The 13,231-nt window shown below is 35.0% G+C and overlaps 1 protein-coding gene across 1 annotated transcript in view; it reads left to right on the top strand.

The window, feature by feature from the left end:
• The window catches only part of SOCS6 (suppressor of cytokine signaling 6), a 32,595-nt gene extending 21,564 nt beyond the window's left edge, over positions 1-11,031 (top strand). The window contains exon 2 of the mRNA XM_012780001.3: positions 8,480-11,031. Within this exon, the coding sequence (XP_012635455.1) occupies positions 8,605-10,212 (1,608 nt within the window). The 5' untranslated portion in view covers positions 8,480-8,604 and the 3' untranslated portion in view covers positions 10,213-11,031. The remainder of the gene's footprint in view (positions 1-8,479) is intronic.
• The last annotated feature ends 2,200 nt before the right edge of the window (positions 11,032-13,231 follow it).

The raw sequence follows: 13,231 nt of genomic DNA, 5'->3' as shown, positions 1-13,231 counted from the left end.
TTTCCCCACCACGCCCAAATGTTTATCCAACCTACTGATCATCATTCATTGATAATGCACCTTTCCCTAATGGTTTAACATGTCTTTTTGGGGGGGTTGGCAGAGTCTCGCTTTGTTGCCCAGGCTAGAGTGAGTGCCATGGCGTCAGCCTCGCTCACAGCAACCTCAAACTCCTGGGCTCAAACAGTCCTGCTGCCTCAGCCTCCTGAGTAGCTGGGACTACAAGCATGCACCACCATGCCTGGCTAATTTTTCTATATATATTAGTTGGCCAATTAATTTCTTTCTGTTTATAGTAGAGACGGAGTCTCGCTCTTGCTCAGGCTGTTTTTAAACTCCTAACCTCGAGCAATCCGCCTGCCTCGGCCTCCCAGAGTGCTAGGATTACAGGCATGAGCCACCGCACCTGGCTAGCGTGTCTTCTTAATGGCATACTCTTTCTGTTATGTGTCTTGGTCTATTTCTTGACTCTTCTTCTCTTTGTTTCCCCCTTCAGTTTTAAGCTGTTGCAGTATGTTTTAAGATCTTGTATAGTTCATTTTCCTTCCTTTAGTCCTTTAGAATTTTTCTGGCTCTTCATTCTTTATATAACAAAGGTAACTCCACTGTCATTTTGTCAATTTTCTCAAATAAGTTATTGATGTTTCCTTGGGATTTTGAGTTAATATTTTGACAGAATTGAATTGTTTTAATACAGATGTGTCTGTATATTTAGATATATTATGATGATCTGAGGAGTTTTAAAGTGATGTAGTTCTTTACATTTCTTGGTATTTTACCTTTTATGAAGCTGTTATAAATAGAATCTATTCTTTTAGTATATTTTATCAACTTTTTAAAATAATAGAATTACTAATGATTTTTACATATAAATTTTATAATTGGACACTTGGCTAAGTTACTTTTTTCTCCCAATATAGTCATGCCGTGCATAATGACAGTTTGGTCAATAATGAGCTGAATATATTATGGTGATCACATTAGATTATTATAGCGTAATTTTACTTCACATTTTCTGTGTTTAGATATGTAAATACTTACCATTGTGTTACAGTTGCTTACAGTATTCAGTACAGTGACATGCTGTGCAGGTTTGTAGCTCAGGAGCAATAGGCTGTACCATAAAACCTAGGTGTGTAGTAGGCTGCACCATCAAGGTGTGTAAGTGCACTCTGCGATGCACATACAGTGACAAAATCGTCTGACAAGGCATTTCTCAGAACACATCCCTATTGTTAAGTGACTGGGCTGTAGTTGTTCTGCTGTGTCTATTGTATTTCCAGATATTCAATTATGTTATCTGTAAATAGTGTCAATTTTGTCTCCTCTTTTCCAGTATTTATACTTATTTTTGCTTTTGTCTAATTTGTTGGCTAATATGTTGAAAATAATGCTCATTAATAGTATTGATAATTAATATCTTTGTGGCTGGCTTTCAGCATTTCTTCAGTATTCATTGTAGCTCTGATTTTGTTAGGTCTGTATCATGTTCAATGTCCATCTATTCCTATTTTACAAAGGATTTTGGGGGGTCATAGTTAAGGAATTGGTGTTTAAATTTTTTCAGATCTTTTTTGTGACTTATAGCTATGATCATATGATTTTACCCCTTTGATCTTTGGTAATTTATATTAATAAATTTCCAAAGTAGAGCCATATTAGCAGGAAATCCTGGGAGACCTTATCTAGTTGTATTGTTTTCCCATTACTCCCAATGTTTGCTGATATTTAAGATTTGTATGTCAGTGTTCGTAAGTGAGATTAGTTTGATTCGTTTTTTCTTTTTTTTCCAATGTGCTATGTCAAATTTTGGTGTCAATATTCTTTTTACTTCAGAAATAAATTTGGGGCCAGGTGTGGTTGTTCACACGTGTAATCCTGGCACTCTGGGAGGCCAAGGCAGGAGGATGGCTTAAGGTCAAGAATTTGAAACCAACCTGAGCAAGAGCGAGACCCTGTCTCTACTAAAAAAATAGAAAAAATTAGCCAAGCATGCTGGCGTGTACCTGTAGTCCCAGCTACTGGGGAGGCTGAGGCAGGAGGATCACTTGAGTCCAGGAGTTTGAGTTTGCTGTGAGCTAGGCTGATGCCATGACACTCTAGCCCAGGGAACAGAGTGAGAAGACTCTATCTCAAAAAAATGAATAAATTTGGGAGCTTTCGTTTTTCTCTTGTGCTCTGAAGAGGTATAGTGAGTATTGTTAGGTCTTTATTAACTTGTTTGTTTCTTCCCAAGGGAAAAGGGCAGTAGTGTAGTGGCTCCTTGATTGCTTTCTCAATTTCTTTGACAGTGGTTAGTCTCTTTTGGATTCCTGCTTTTCTTGATACAAATTTTGGTAATATATATTTTGCTGGAAAATTATCTATTCCATCTGAGTTTAAAATTAATTTTTGTAGAATTTTAGAAGTACTTTTATATATTTTGATTTCTTATGAATCTGTGGTTATTGCTGTATTTCTAATTTTGGATAAACATATTTCCCTTTTTTCCTTAATTATGTCAGCTAGTTGTTTACCAGTTGAGTTTTCTGTTGTTTAATCAAAAAGTCAACTCTTATAATGTTTAATGCTACTACTTTTCATTTTCTAATTTATTAATTTGTGCTTCTATCTTTATTTCTTTTGCTTTTGCTTTTTCTTACTATTTAGTTTTGTGCATGTTTAAAGCTTTGAATTTTTCTGTGAGCCCAGTTTTAGGATATTGCAGAATTGCACAGATTTTGATATATAGTATTTTTCTTATGTTAGTATTAATATATCATTTTTGTTCACTTTGAGATTTTTCTCTTTGTCTCATTATTTAGTGTTTGGTGATTTTAGTTTAATTCATTTAATTTTCTTTTGCTTTTTCTATTTAGTTTTATTGCTTTGTGGTCGATTAATGAGGTCTTTCTGATTTTTAAAATTCACTAAGGTTTTCATTACGCCTAATTTATTGTCCTATTTATTAACTATTCCATAAGTTCTTGAAAAGGAGATGTGTTTTCAGTGTTTAGGATACAGAATATCATATATCTAATAAATAAAATAATTATGTAAATTAAATCTGCTATATTCTTCATTTTTGTTTACTTCATTTTCTTGGACCAGGAGAGACTTTTTTTTTTTTTTTTTAATTATTTTTTTTTATTTTGGTATATTATGGGGGTACAGATTTTAAGGTTTCAATAAATGCCCATTTCCCCCCCACCCCCAAAAGTCTGAGTCTCCATCATGACCATCCCCCAGATGGTGCACATCTCACTCACTATGTATGTATATACCTGCCCAGGAGAGACGTTTTGATGCTGGTCCATTTTATGTGCGAAGATTTTTGGAAGATGTTTATCTTCATTGTGGATTATATCTTTTATAATGTGCCCCTTGTAAGTTTGACCAGTTTTCTTTGAATGTAATTCTGTTTCATATTATTGTTACTTTAGCTTCCTTGTTGCTAGCCTATACCTTTTTCCATTCTTTTCTGTTAGAGGATTTTTTCCCCCAAAATCATTCAGGATTGGTATTTGTTGGTTAATTGAAAAACTTCAGTATACTGGGGATTCATGTACTTTAAACATTTTATTTTATTTTATTTTTTTATAGAGACGGGGTCTCACTCTTGCTCAGGCTGGTTTCGAACTCCTGACCTCGAGCAATCCGCCCGCCTCGGCCTCCCAGAGAGCTAGGATTACAGGCGTGAGCCACCGCGCCTGGCCGTAAACATTTTATTTTAAAGAAATACATTCTTTCATTAATTTCTAAATGGAGGACCAGTGTCTTTTGTTTAAATATCAGTTGATTTAACTTAGTATCAGTCTGAATTATATAATCTATGTCCTTACATAACACATCATCTAGGATTTCCAGTTTAGTACCTCCTTTAAGTAGAATTAGAAATTTAATTGCATTTGCTAAGCAATCTTTGTATAAAGTCTTAATTTTTAAAAATAATGTTTCCTGAATCTTTTAGTGGTTTTGCCTATACCTAATTCCACAGGCAATTTTTTTTAGCTATCTTCATTTATTAAGTATTTACAGATCTAGTAGCTGTATTTTTATAGAAATAATTTTTTTAAATATGCTTATTTGTTTACATTTTAAATCACATAATGAGTTTAAATTCAAAAGAGTTTAGATCCAGGCATGATCCATGCCCAGGAACTGTTTTAGGTGCTGGAAACATAACAGTGACCAATACTGACAACATTCCTTATCTCAAGTAGAAGACACTGAATACCACTAGCTGATGGAATAGGAACATCACAGACAGTGGTGAAGAACAGAATAGTTGGGAATAGTTGGCTAAAAGACATCATATGGTATTTTGAGACTTTCTGAGATAATTTGTTTTACTGTGTTCTTTCCATATAACATATGATTGAGTTTTGTTTTTTGTTTTTTTTTAACCAGTCCTTAAAATCTTTTCCTTCTAATAATTGAGCTTATCCCAGTTATATTTGCTGTTGCCATTCTTTTTGTCTCTATTATATGGTCTGTTCCTTCCCTTATTTTTTCTATTCTCCCTTTTTTGAAAGTTTTAGTATCTGTTTCTTATTTTCCTTTTATACCAAGGGAATGTGTACTCACAGATTCAGGAGCAGTGGAGTAGAATCTATCTAAGGAACTGAAATGGAAGGGCATGAACTATGGCATGCTCAGAAATTGACAGTGCAACTGTGGTGCAGAGAGATTTGCAGCAGTGTAAACTCCTTATTAACTTTTTATGTGGATGCTTCACTTTACCTTAAAGTCTTCCTTTTTGTTTTTTTAAACTATCTTCATGGATAATTTAAGCCTTCAGTTATCAAAATGTAGTCTGGATCCTCTTTTGTAATAATGCTGAAGCATTATTTGCTGTTTTCACTGATAGTGCAAAAAGTGCAATGGCAGATAAAATTGATGCCTTACCATGAGTCAAGCAGTGGCACCAAACGGTACTAGCAGTGTTATTATAATAGTAGTCGTATGTTCTTTGCTGTCAAGCACTTTGCTAAGAAAGAAAATTCCAGTTGAGCTTTAAGAATGCCATTGTTGAAGTTGTAAAAATTATTACTTTTATTAAATCTTTACCCTGAGTCTACATCTTTTTAAAACCCTTATCGTGAAATGGAAATACTTAAAGAGCACTTTGCAGTACTTACTGAAGAAGGAAGGATGTCTCCAGAGGAAGCGCTTGTGGCTGTTTGAATTGCTGGCTGCACTAGCTATCTAGCTACTTTTCTTTGTGAAATACCACTTTTACTTAAAAGAATAATTAACAGATATACACTCTGGTTATTCATCTTTGGTTTAGTAGATATTTCCTCATAAGTGATCAAAATGAGCCTGCCACTTCAACTGAAACAATTCACAATATTGTCGCCAATGATAAAATTCAAAGTTTCAAGCAAAAATTGCAATTGTGGAAAACTTGTATCTACCATTATTGGTTTAACTGCTTTTCAGTCCTTAATATACTTTTCTAATGAGATCAGTAGTGATATTCACAAACATGATTTTTTGATGTTATATAATGACATAATGAATACATGAGGTTAAAAAATCATGCATGCATAAAAGATTCATTCAAAATACAAGATAGACCAATGGATTCCAGTGTTATGGAGTAAAAAATAATTGTTGATATAGTTTCCGATTTCACAGTACAATTTAACTTTTGATTTTTTGAGATGGGTCTCGTTATGTTGCCCAGACTGGTCTTGACCTCCCAGATATTTTGAGAGAGAGAGAGGCATACCATATTTGTATAACTTTTATTACAGCATATTATAATAATTGTTCCATTTTATTATTAGTTATCGTTGATCTCTTGCTGTGCCTAATTTATAAATTAAATTTCCATAGGTATGTATGTATAGGAAAAAACATGGTATATATTATACCTAGGGGTTCAGTGCTGTCTGTGTTCCAGGAATCCACTGGGGTTCTTGGAATGTATCCCCTGTGGATAAGAGGTGGGGGCTACTGTATTGTAACAGATTCAAATGCAAAACAGACATGAGAGTCCAGCTGTCTTCTCCAATGTAAAGTGATGGCACTTCTTTCATTGATTTTTATTGTTTGGGAAAATAGAGTTCAAATTCTGGTTCTGCTGTTTCCTAGTAGCAAATTATTTAACATCCTGGGGAAATTCTTATTCTCTGAGACTCAATTTCTTCATTTGTAAAATGGGGATAATAAAGCAATTTCTTTGTTGAAGATTAAGTAGTTGTTTGGTCTTTTTAGTTTTTCATTTGGTGGTGTTAACGACTGACAGGCATGACTATCTCAAGTCCTTACTTAAAAAAAAGGCTAAATTTATTTGAAGATGTTATTTTCTGCCCATATGGATAAAGTATTCTTTAAATGTCTAAAACTTTTTCCCTTGAAACTTTATACACACTTTCATTTGTATGTGTAAACTTAAAATTTTACAATTAAAAAGCAGTAAAACTAATTCAGAACATTTACTTAGGCATGAGACAGATGGTAATCCTATAAAAAGATGGCATATATTTTTGAATGTGCAAACAGAAAAACAGATACTCTTAAAAATTTCAGAGTAATCTTTGCCTAGAAAATGAAGGGGAGAGATAAAAGACCATATGGCCTAATAGAACTTTTTATAATTTCTAATATCTATGATTGAGTTTTATTTCTTTAATATTAGTATTGATGAATAATTTGCAAATATGGATTAGTAATTGAAATAGGAATAATTTTCAAGTAGGTAATTGCCAAATACTTTTACTGTGGCTGCCAGTCTCTTGTTTTTTGTGGTATGGATGTGATAGTGGAAGCAGAACCATTAGAACCCCAAATTTAGTGGGGTTAATTTAAATGTGAATACCTAAAACCTTGGAATCAGTACCAACTCTGCTATCGAGGCAGTTACACATACTATGCTTGAGTAGAAAACATGGTATTTAGTGAGTTCATAAGTTGCAAATATTTTAAGTATTTTATTTTTTACAACTTGTTCAAAAACAGTACATGACAGTAGACTTTTAAAAACTGTTTCTTTTATGGACATGATATTGTTGATCCTCTGCTAGGTCGTCTGAGTGGTTTTTAGTAAGAATGATCTCACGCAGATTCCATCTACCCACCAACCAAATCCTGTCTATAACTAAATGTAGGCATTTGTCGAATTTTTCTCTCTTCTCATATTACAATTTATCCATTCATATTTCTGTCTCTCCTACTGGATTAGGAAACCATAAGTAATTTTTTAATCTGCATATCATCATATAGGGCTGGTCACATAGTAGGGACTTAATAAATTCAGAGTGAATTAATGAACATGATCAGAGTTGGAGCTGTAGTCTTTCATCAGGAAACTGAGTGGTGCTAAACTGCTGGGTCAGGAGGTCAGAATCTTGCTCTTGGTTATATTAGTGTTTATTAGTCCAATCTAATCATCTTGTTATGGCATTATAATCTTATGGTTGCAGAAAAGGCATGGCCATAGAGGAAATAAAACATTATGCAGAGTTTAAACAGAATGTCTTTGTAAAGCAGTATTACGGTGATCATTTAATGTGACTTAAGGAACTGAGATTTTTTTCATATGAAATGACTTTCAGAAGAAAGTCTTTAGAGAATTGAAATCCTATCATTCTGATGATGGAACAATGTAACAAAAAAGTTTAGAAAATACATTTCTGGATACAGAAGTAAAAATTTGCTATGGGAAACAATAAAAAAGAGGAGTAAAAAATAATAATTCTGGGCCAGGCGTAGTGGCTTATGCCTGTAATCCTAGCAATTTGGGAGGCCGAGGCGGGCGGATCGCTTGAGCCCAGGAGTTTGAGGTTGCTGTGAGCTAGGTTGATGCCATGGCACTCTAGTCCGGGCAACAGAGTGAGACTCTGACTGAAAAAAAAAGGCTCTGGAACTATGCTTTATAATCTTTCATCCTGCAAGCATTTGTCTTCTCCATGCTGTGTGCTCAGTACTGGGAATGTGAAGGTGAATGAGCCCTATTCTCAAAGAACTCACCTACACGTTTCTAGACACTTTATCACAGGTGATGGTATTCTTATTATTTATTTTTACAGATGTTTAAGTATCTTAAAATATTTATAAGCAATCAAGGAATTGACTAGAGTTGTTATTCTCCCATTTCCATGGAGTGCCACCTTTATTGGGGGTTTTGCTGGGACACAGACTGGAAGGGCAGGGCGGGGAGCAGTTGCAATGAGTGCTGAAGGGGTGTGTGGGTTTGTGTAAAGTGCAGTTGGGAGGACATGAACATATATTAAAGATTCTACCTAAAAAGAAAGGAAGGTAGACTAGGGCTTGTTCTTTTAGCATTATCAAATATTTGCCAAATGCTCATTGTGTAGTAGGCAACAATCTACTCTGCTGGGTGAAATAGAAAGAAATCCTTGTCCTAACAGAGCTGACATGCTTAAGAAAAGTCTCAGGCATTCTTGTTCAGAAGCTAAAGGATTAAAATGGAGTAAAATAAAACTTTTCTGGAAATATTTTTTAATATGACTTTTTTTTTTCTTTTTAGAAAATGGCTCCAAAAGTTAAATGAAGCTGGAAAAATACATAGATGCAGCATTGCAGCCTCTCCAGATGTTTGGGGATAATATTCCAGAGAGAGGTTGATCCCCTTGGATTAGGTAACTAGTCATAATGAAGAAAATTAGTCTTAAAACCTTCCGGAAATCTTTTAACTTGAATAAAAGTAAAGAAGAAACTGATTTCATGGTAGTACAACAACCATCACTAGCCAGTGACTTTGGAAAAGATGATTCCTTATTTGGTAGCTGCTACGGTAAAGATATGGCCAGCTGTGATATCAACAGTGAAGATGAAAAAGGTGGCAAAACCAGATCCAAAAGTGAAAGCCTAATGGGTACATTAAAAAGGAGGCTTTCTGCAAAACAGAAGCCGAAAGGTAAGGCCAGCACGCCCTCTGGGAGCTCTGCCGATGAGGATACCTTCTCCTCGTCCTCAGCACCGATAGTCTTTAAAGATGTGAGAGCTCAGAGGCCCATAAGGTCCACTTCCCTCCGCAGTCATCACTATAGTCCCACACCTTGGCCTCTTCGGCCCACAAACTCTGAGGAGACGTGCATCAAAATGGAGGTGAGAGTCAAAGCCTTGGTTCACTCTTCTAGTCCGAGTCCTGCACTGAACGGTGTTCGCAAAGATTTTCACGACCTTCAGTCTGAGACGGCGTGCCAGGAGCAGGCTAATTCACTGAAGAGTTCAGCTTCTCAGAACGGAGACTTGCATCTCCACCTGGATGAACATGTGCCTGTAGTTATTGGACTTATGCCTCAGGACTACATTCAGTATACCGTGCCTTTAGATGAGGGGATGTATCCTCTGGAAGGATCGCGTAGCTATTGTCTGGACAGTTCTTCTCCCATGGAAGTCTCTGCGGTTCCTCCTCAAGTGGGAGGGCGCCCTTTCCCTGAAGATGAGAATCAGGTAGACCAGGACCTAGTCGTGGCCCCGGAGATCTTTGTGGAGCAGCCCGTGAATGGCTTGTTGATTGCCACAACAGGAGTCATGTTGCAGAGCCCCAGAGCAGGTCACGATGATGCTCCTCCACTCTCGCCGTTGCTACCTCCAATGCAGAATAATCAGATCCAAAGGAACTTTGGTGGGCTCACTGGCACAGATGTCCACGTGGCTGAAAGTATGCGCTGTCATTTGAATTTTGATCCTAACTCTGCTCCTGGGGTTGCAAGAGTTTATGACTCAGTGCAAAGTAGTGGTCCCATGGTTGTGACAAGCCTTACAGAGGAGCTGAAAAAACTTGCAAAACAAGGATGGTACTGGGGACCAATCACACGCTGGGAGGCTGAGGGGAAGCTAGCAAATGTACCAGATGGTTCTTTCCTTGTTCGGGACAGTTCTGATGACCGTTATCTTTTAAGCTTGAGCTTTCGCTCCCATGGTAAAACACTTCACACTAGAATCGAGCACTCAAATGGTAGGTTTAGCTTTTATGAACAACCAGATGTGGAAGGACATACATCCATAGTTGACCTAATTGAACATTCAATCAGGGACTCTGAAAATGGAGCTTTTTGTTATTCAAGGTCTCGGTTGCCTGGATCTGCAACTTACCCTGTCAGACTGACCAACCCAGTGTCCCGGTTCATGCAGGTGCGTTCTTTGCAGTACCTGTGTCGTTTTGTTATACGTCAGTATACCAGAATAGACTTAATTCAGAAACTGCCTTTGCCAAACAAAATGAAGGATTATTTACAGGAGAAGCACTACTGAAAGATTGAGAACCCTGCATCTTGCACTTTGGGAATAAGAAAAAGAGATTGAAATACAGTTTACAAACTTTCATTGCCATCAAAATCTTTTGCTGCCATAACTGTTTCAGTTTTATGTGTAAAAGAATCATTAATTTGTTTTGGGGTCGGGAAGTGTCTGCAAGGTGTCTTGGGTTTATTTTGGTTCTTTAAAAAGGGAAGTCTTGAGGTTTTAGAAGTGTGAGTTATCTTTCATCAATGTGCAGAATCACAATGTGAATTATCAAATTCTCCTTAACCCCCCCAATCCTTTGCTGCTATCCACTGTGATTTTTATGCATTAAAAGCACATTTCATGTGTATTAAACCCTAAGTAAAGTTGAATGAAACTTAGAGTGAAATTGCTATGTCTTTCTAAATGGCCCATTTTCAAAAGATAGTGTTGAATAAACATACCTATGTGATAAAATAATTTACACCGAAAATGATTTTTTAAAATTCCTACTTTAAAAAGATTTATTTAGAACTATGAATTGACATAATCTTGGGTAATAAAATGTAGATCTGCAACATATCTTTTACAATGCTCTTTTCTAAATTATTTCTAAGGTTGTGCTCATATTTTTGATTGTGAAAAGTTGAATTTTTCTGTTGCCTTCATTTTCATCTTTTGGTTTGTCTATTTTAATAAATGGCCTTACATTTTAAAATTGTAAAGAAATGTATACCACCGATTTAGAAATTGTTGCCTTTTCTGTCATTAAACCTGGGTATAAATTGGCATAACATATAAAGACCTATGGAACTAGAACTATTATTAAAGAAATATTAGATGATCATAGTTTCCTGTGATAGCATTTTTTTGTCTTCTTTATTCTTTATACTTTCCTTTGATAAAATGTTTTATCTGTGTTTTCTTTAGCTTAATCAACATTTCCTTGGGTGAACTTGATTGTACAACTAATTTTCATAAATGGACTGATTTCTCTTACAACATTGAGTTTTAAATTGATTTGACTAGAAAGGAATCATTGTTTTCAAGTTAGATTTATATTTTTCTTTTACATAGTCACTGTTAAATGTACTGGATTTGACCACTCCTTCCCCTCACTTTAAACAACCCTCGATGACTTTAGTTAAAATACTGTGTAAATTGTGGAGCAGTTTTTCTCACAATATGAGAAAAATACTAAAAACCGTTATCAGATGTATGGAAGTCTTATTGCCTATCATATATACCGCCATTTACAAGCATATTTTTTATTTCTTTTTTAATTTAGCTAAGTCTTAAGTAATTTGGCATCACTATTTTATCTCTGAGTTAATTGTGGGGGAGGATGTTATTACCAATAGTTTTTAGTTATTTTGAAATGGGTAGTGTTTATTCATTTCACAATTCTGCAACTTACGTAGTATTTGGGGATTGCCCTGTCCAGAAGATGTTTCCAGCTACAGAACTTTCAAGAAAATGTTTCTATCTCAGATAAAACATGTAATTTGAAATGTTTCTTCCTTTGTCATTTAAGGTTCTCCTATCTCTTACCCACTTTAAACACTAAGGCAAAGGTCTTAGATCAGACTTACTCCTTTGTCATTCAGACATATCTGTATCTCACTTTTTTCTCTCTTTGTTTTTAGGGTCAGAACTGAGATATTACCAAGAAAAGGCACAGTGCCATGATATCATGGTGTTACGATATTTTAACTTAAAGGGGAAGGTACTTAATTTTGGTGGAATGTCGATTGTACCTTGTTACAAAGACTCCTTTTTCATTTTCTGAGATGTTTTCACCTACTAAGATGGAATATGGAGCATACTGTAATAATATAATTTAAGTATTCACTATAAGCTATTTGGATTAAGAACTATTACATAGTTGTAAGCTTGATATCAAATTAATGCAAGACATTTAAACTATTTTTTTGCAAAACTATTTATTTTTAAACAACTTAAAATATATCTAGGGTGAGTTAAAAGTCCCTGTGCATCTATATTAGATGGCAGGTATTGTCACAGAGTCACTGTGTATTAATAATAAATGTTGAAATGGAGCATTTACATGTCCTCTTCATGAGATCATGGTGCACAGAGGTCTTTGGACTGCCCTGACCTGTCTTATGTGGACATAACCTGTTCCCCGCATTTTCTCTTGATGCCACGTGTTTAAGATCTACCCATTTAGTGTCAAGATTGTTCTGATTTTCATCTAAATGTTTTAAAATTGTATTTTGTGTTTTTAATGGAGGGCAAGTCTTGATACTGTTCTAATTCAGAAAGCCAATTTTTGATGTGCTTTTATATATTCATTATATATAATCCTTTAATATGCCCTTATTCTTACCCAGTTTAAAATTATTAGATTCTGATAGTATAATGATAAAAATTAAAATATTTGCCAAAAAACTGAATTTATAAGCAGAAAAGTATACTGCCAAAAAATTAAATTTACAAGCAGAAAGATACATTGAAAAATTTTCTTCTTTTGTGTAGAAAGGTATCCATTTGGCATAGGTAGCACAACGTAATGTGAAAGATTGGCTTTATATGAAACTAAAACAGTCTCATTAAAAGTGGAAAGGGGGATAAAAGAGAACTCTTCATCCTGTAGTTTGGTCTAGAATCAATTTGGTTAAATTTTTGGATCCTATAGAAAAGTAACTTATAGATGATAGGGACACAACTTGTAAGTGATTTTAAATATGTGCTTCTAAAAATCTGAGCTCAAAGCAAGAAAAAGAAAACAGGAAAGCTGCATCCATTTGCCATAATAAGTGAATCAGGATTGTTTTTTTAATCAAATATTTCATCACAAAACATGATGGAGGCTGGAAACTATTTTTAGGCTTACTAGGACACTATTATGCAGTTTTATGAGCAAGGAGAAAGCTATAGAAAGTACTTGAAATATCTCACTCTCTTTCTAAGCAAAACCATTCTCTTTCTACTTGGTGCAATAATCTGAGAATTTAGAAAGTCAAAATATTGTATCACAGGAAATGATCATAGAACTAAAAATAGATTTTAAGGAAACCAGCTACAC

This window comes from Microcebus murinus, chromosome 17 (genome assembly GCF_040939455.1).
Source record: "Microcebus murinus isolate Inina chromosome 17, M.murinus_Inina_mat1.0, whole genome shotgun sequence".
Lineage (NCBI taxonomy): Eukaryota > Metazoa > Chordata > Mammalia > Primates > Cheirogaleidae > Microcebus > Microcebus murinus.
The sequence above is the reverse complement of the archived record's forward strand: the minus strand, read 5'-3'. Positions and strand labels throughout refer to the sequence as shown.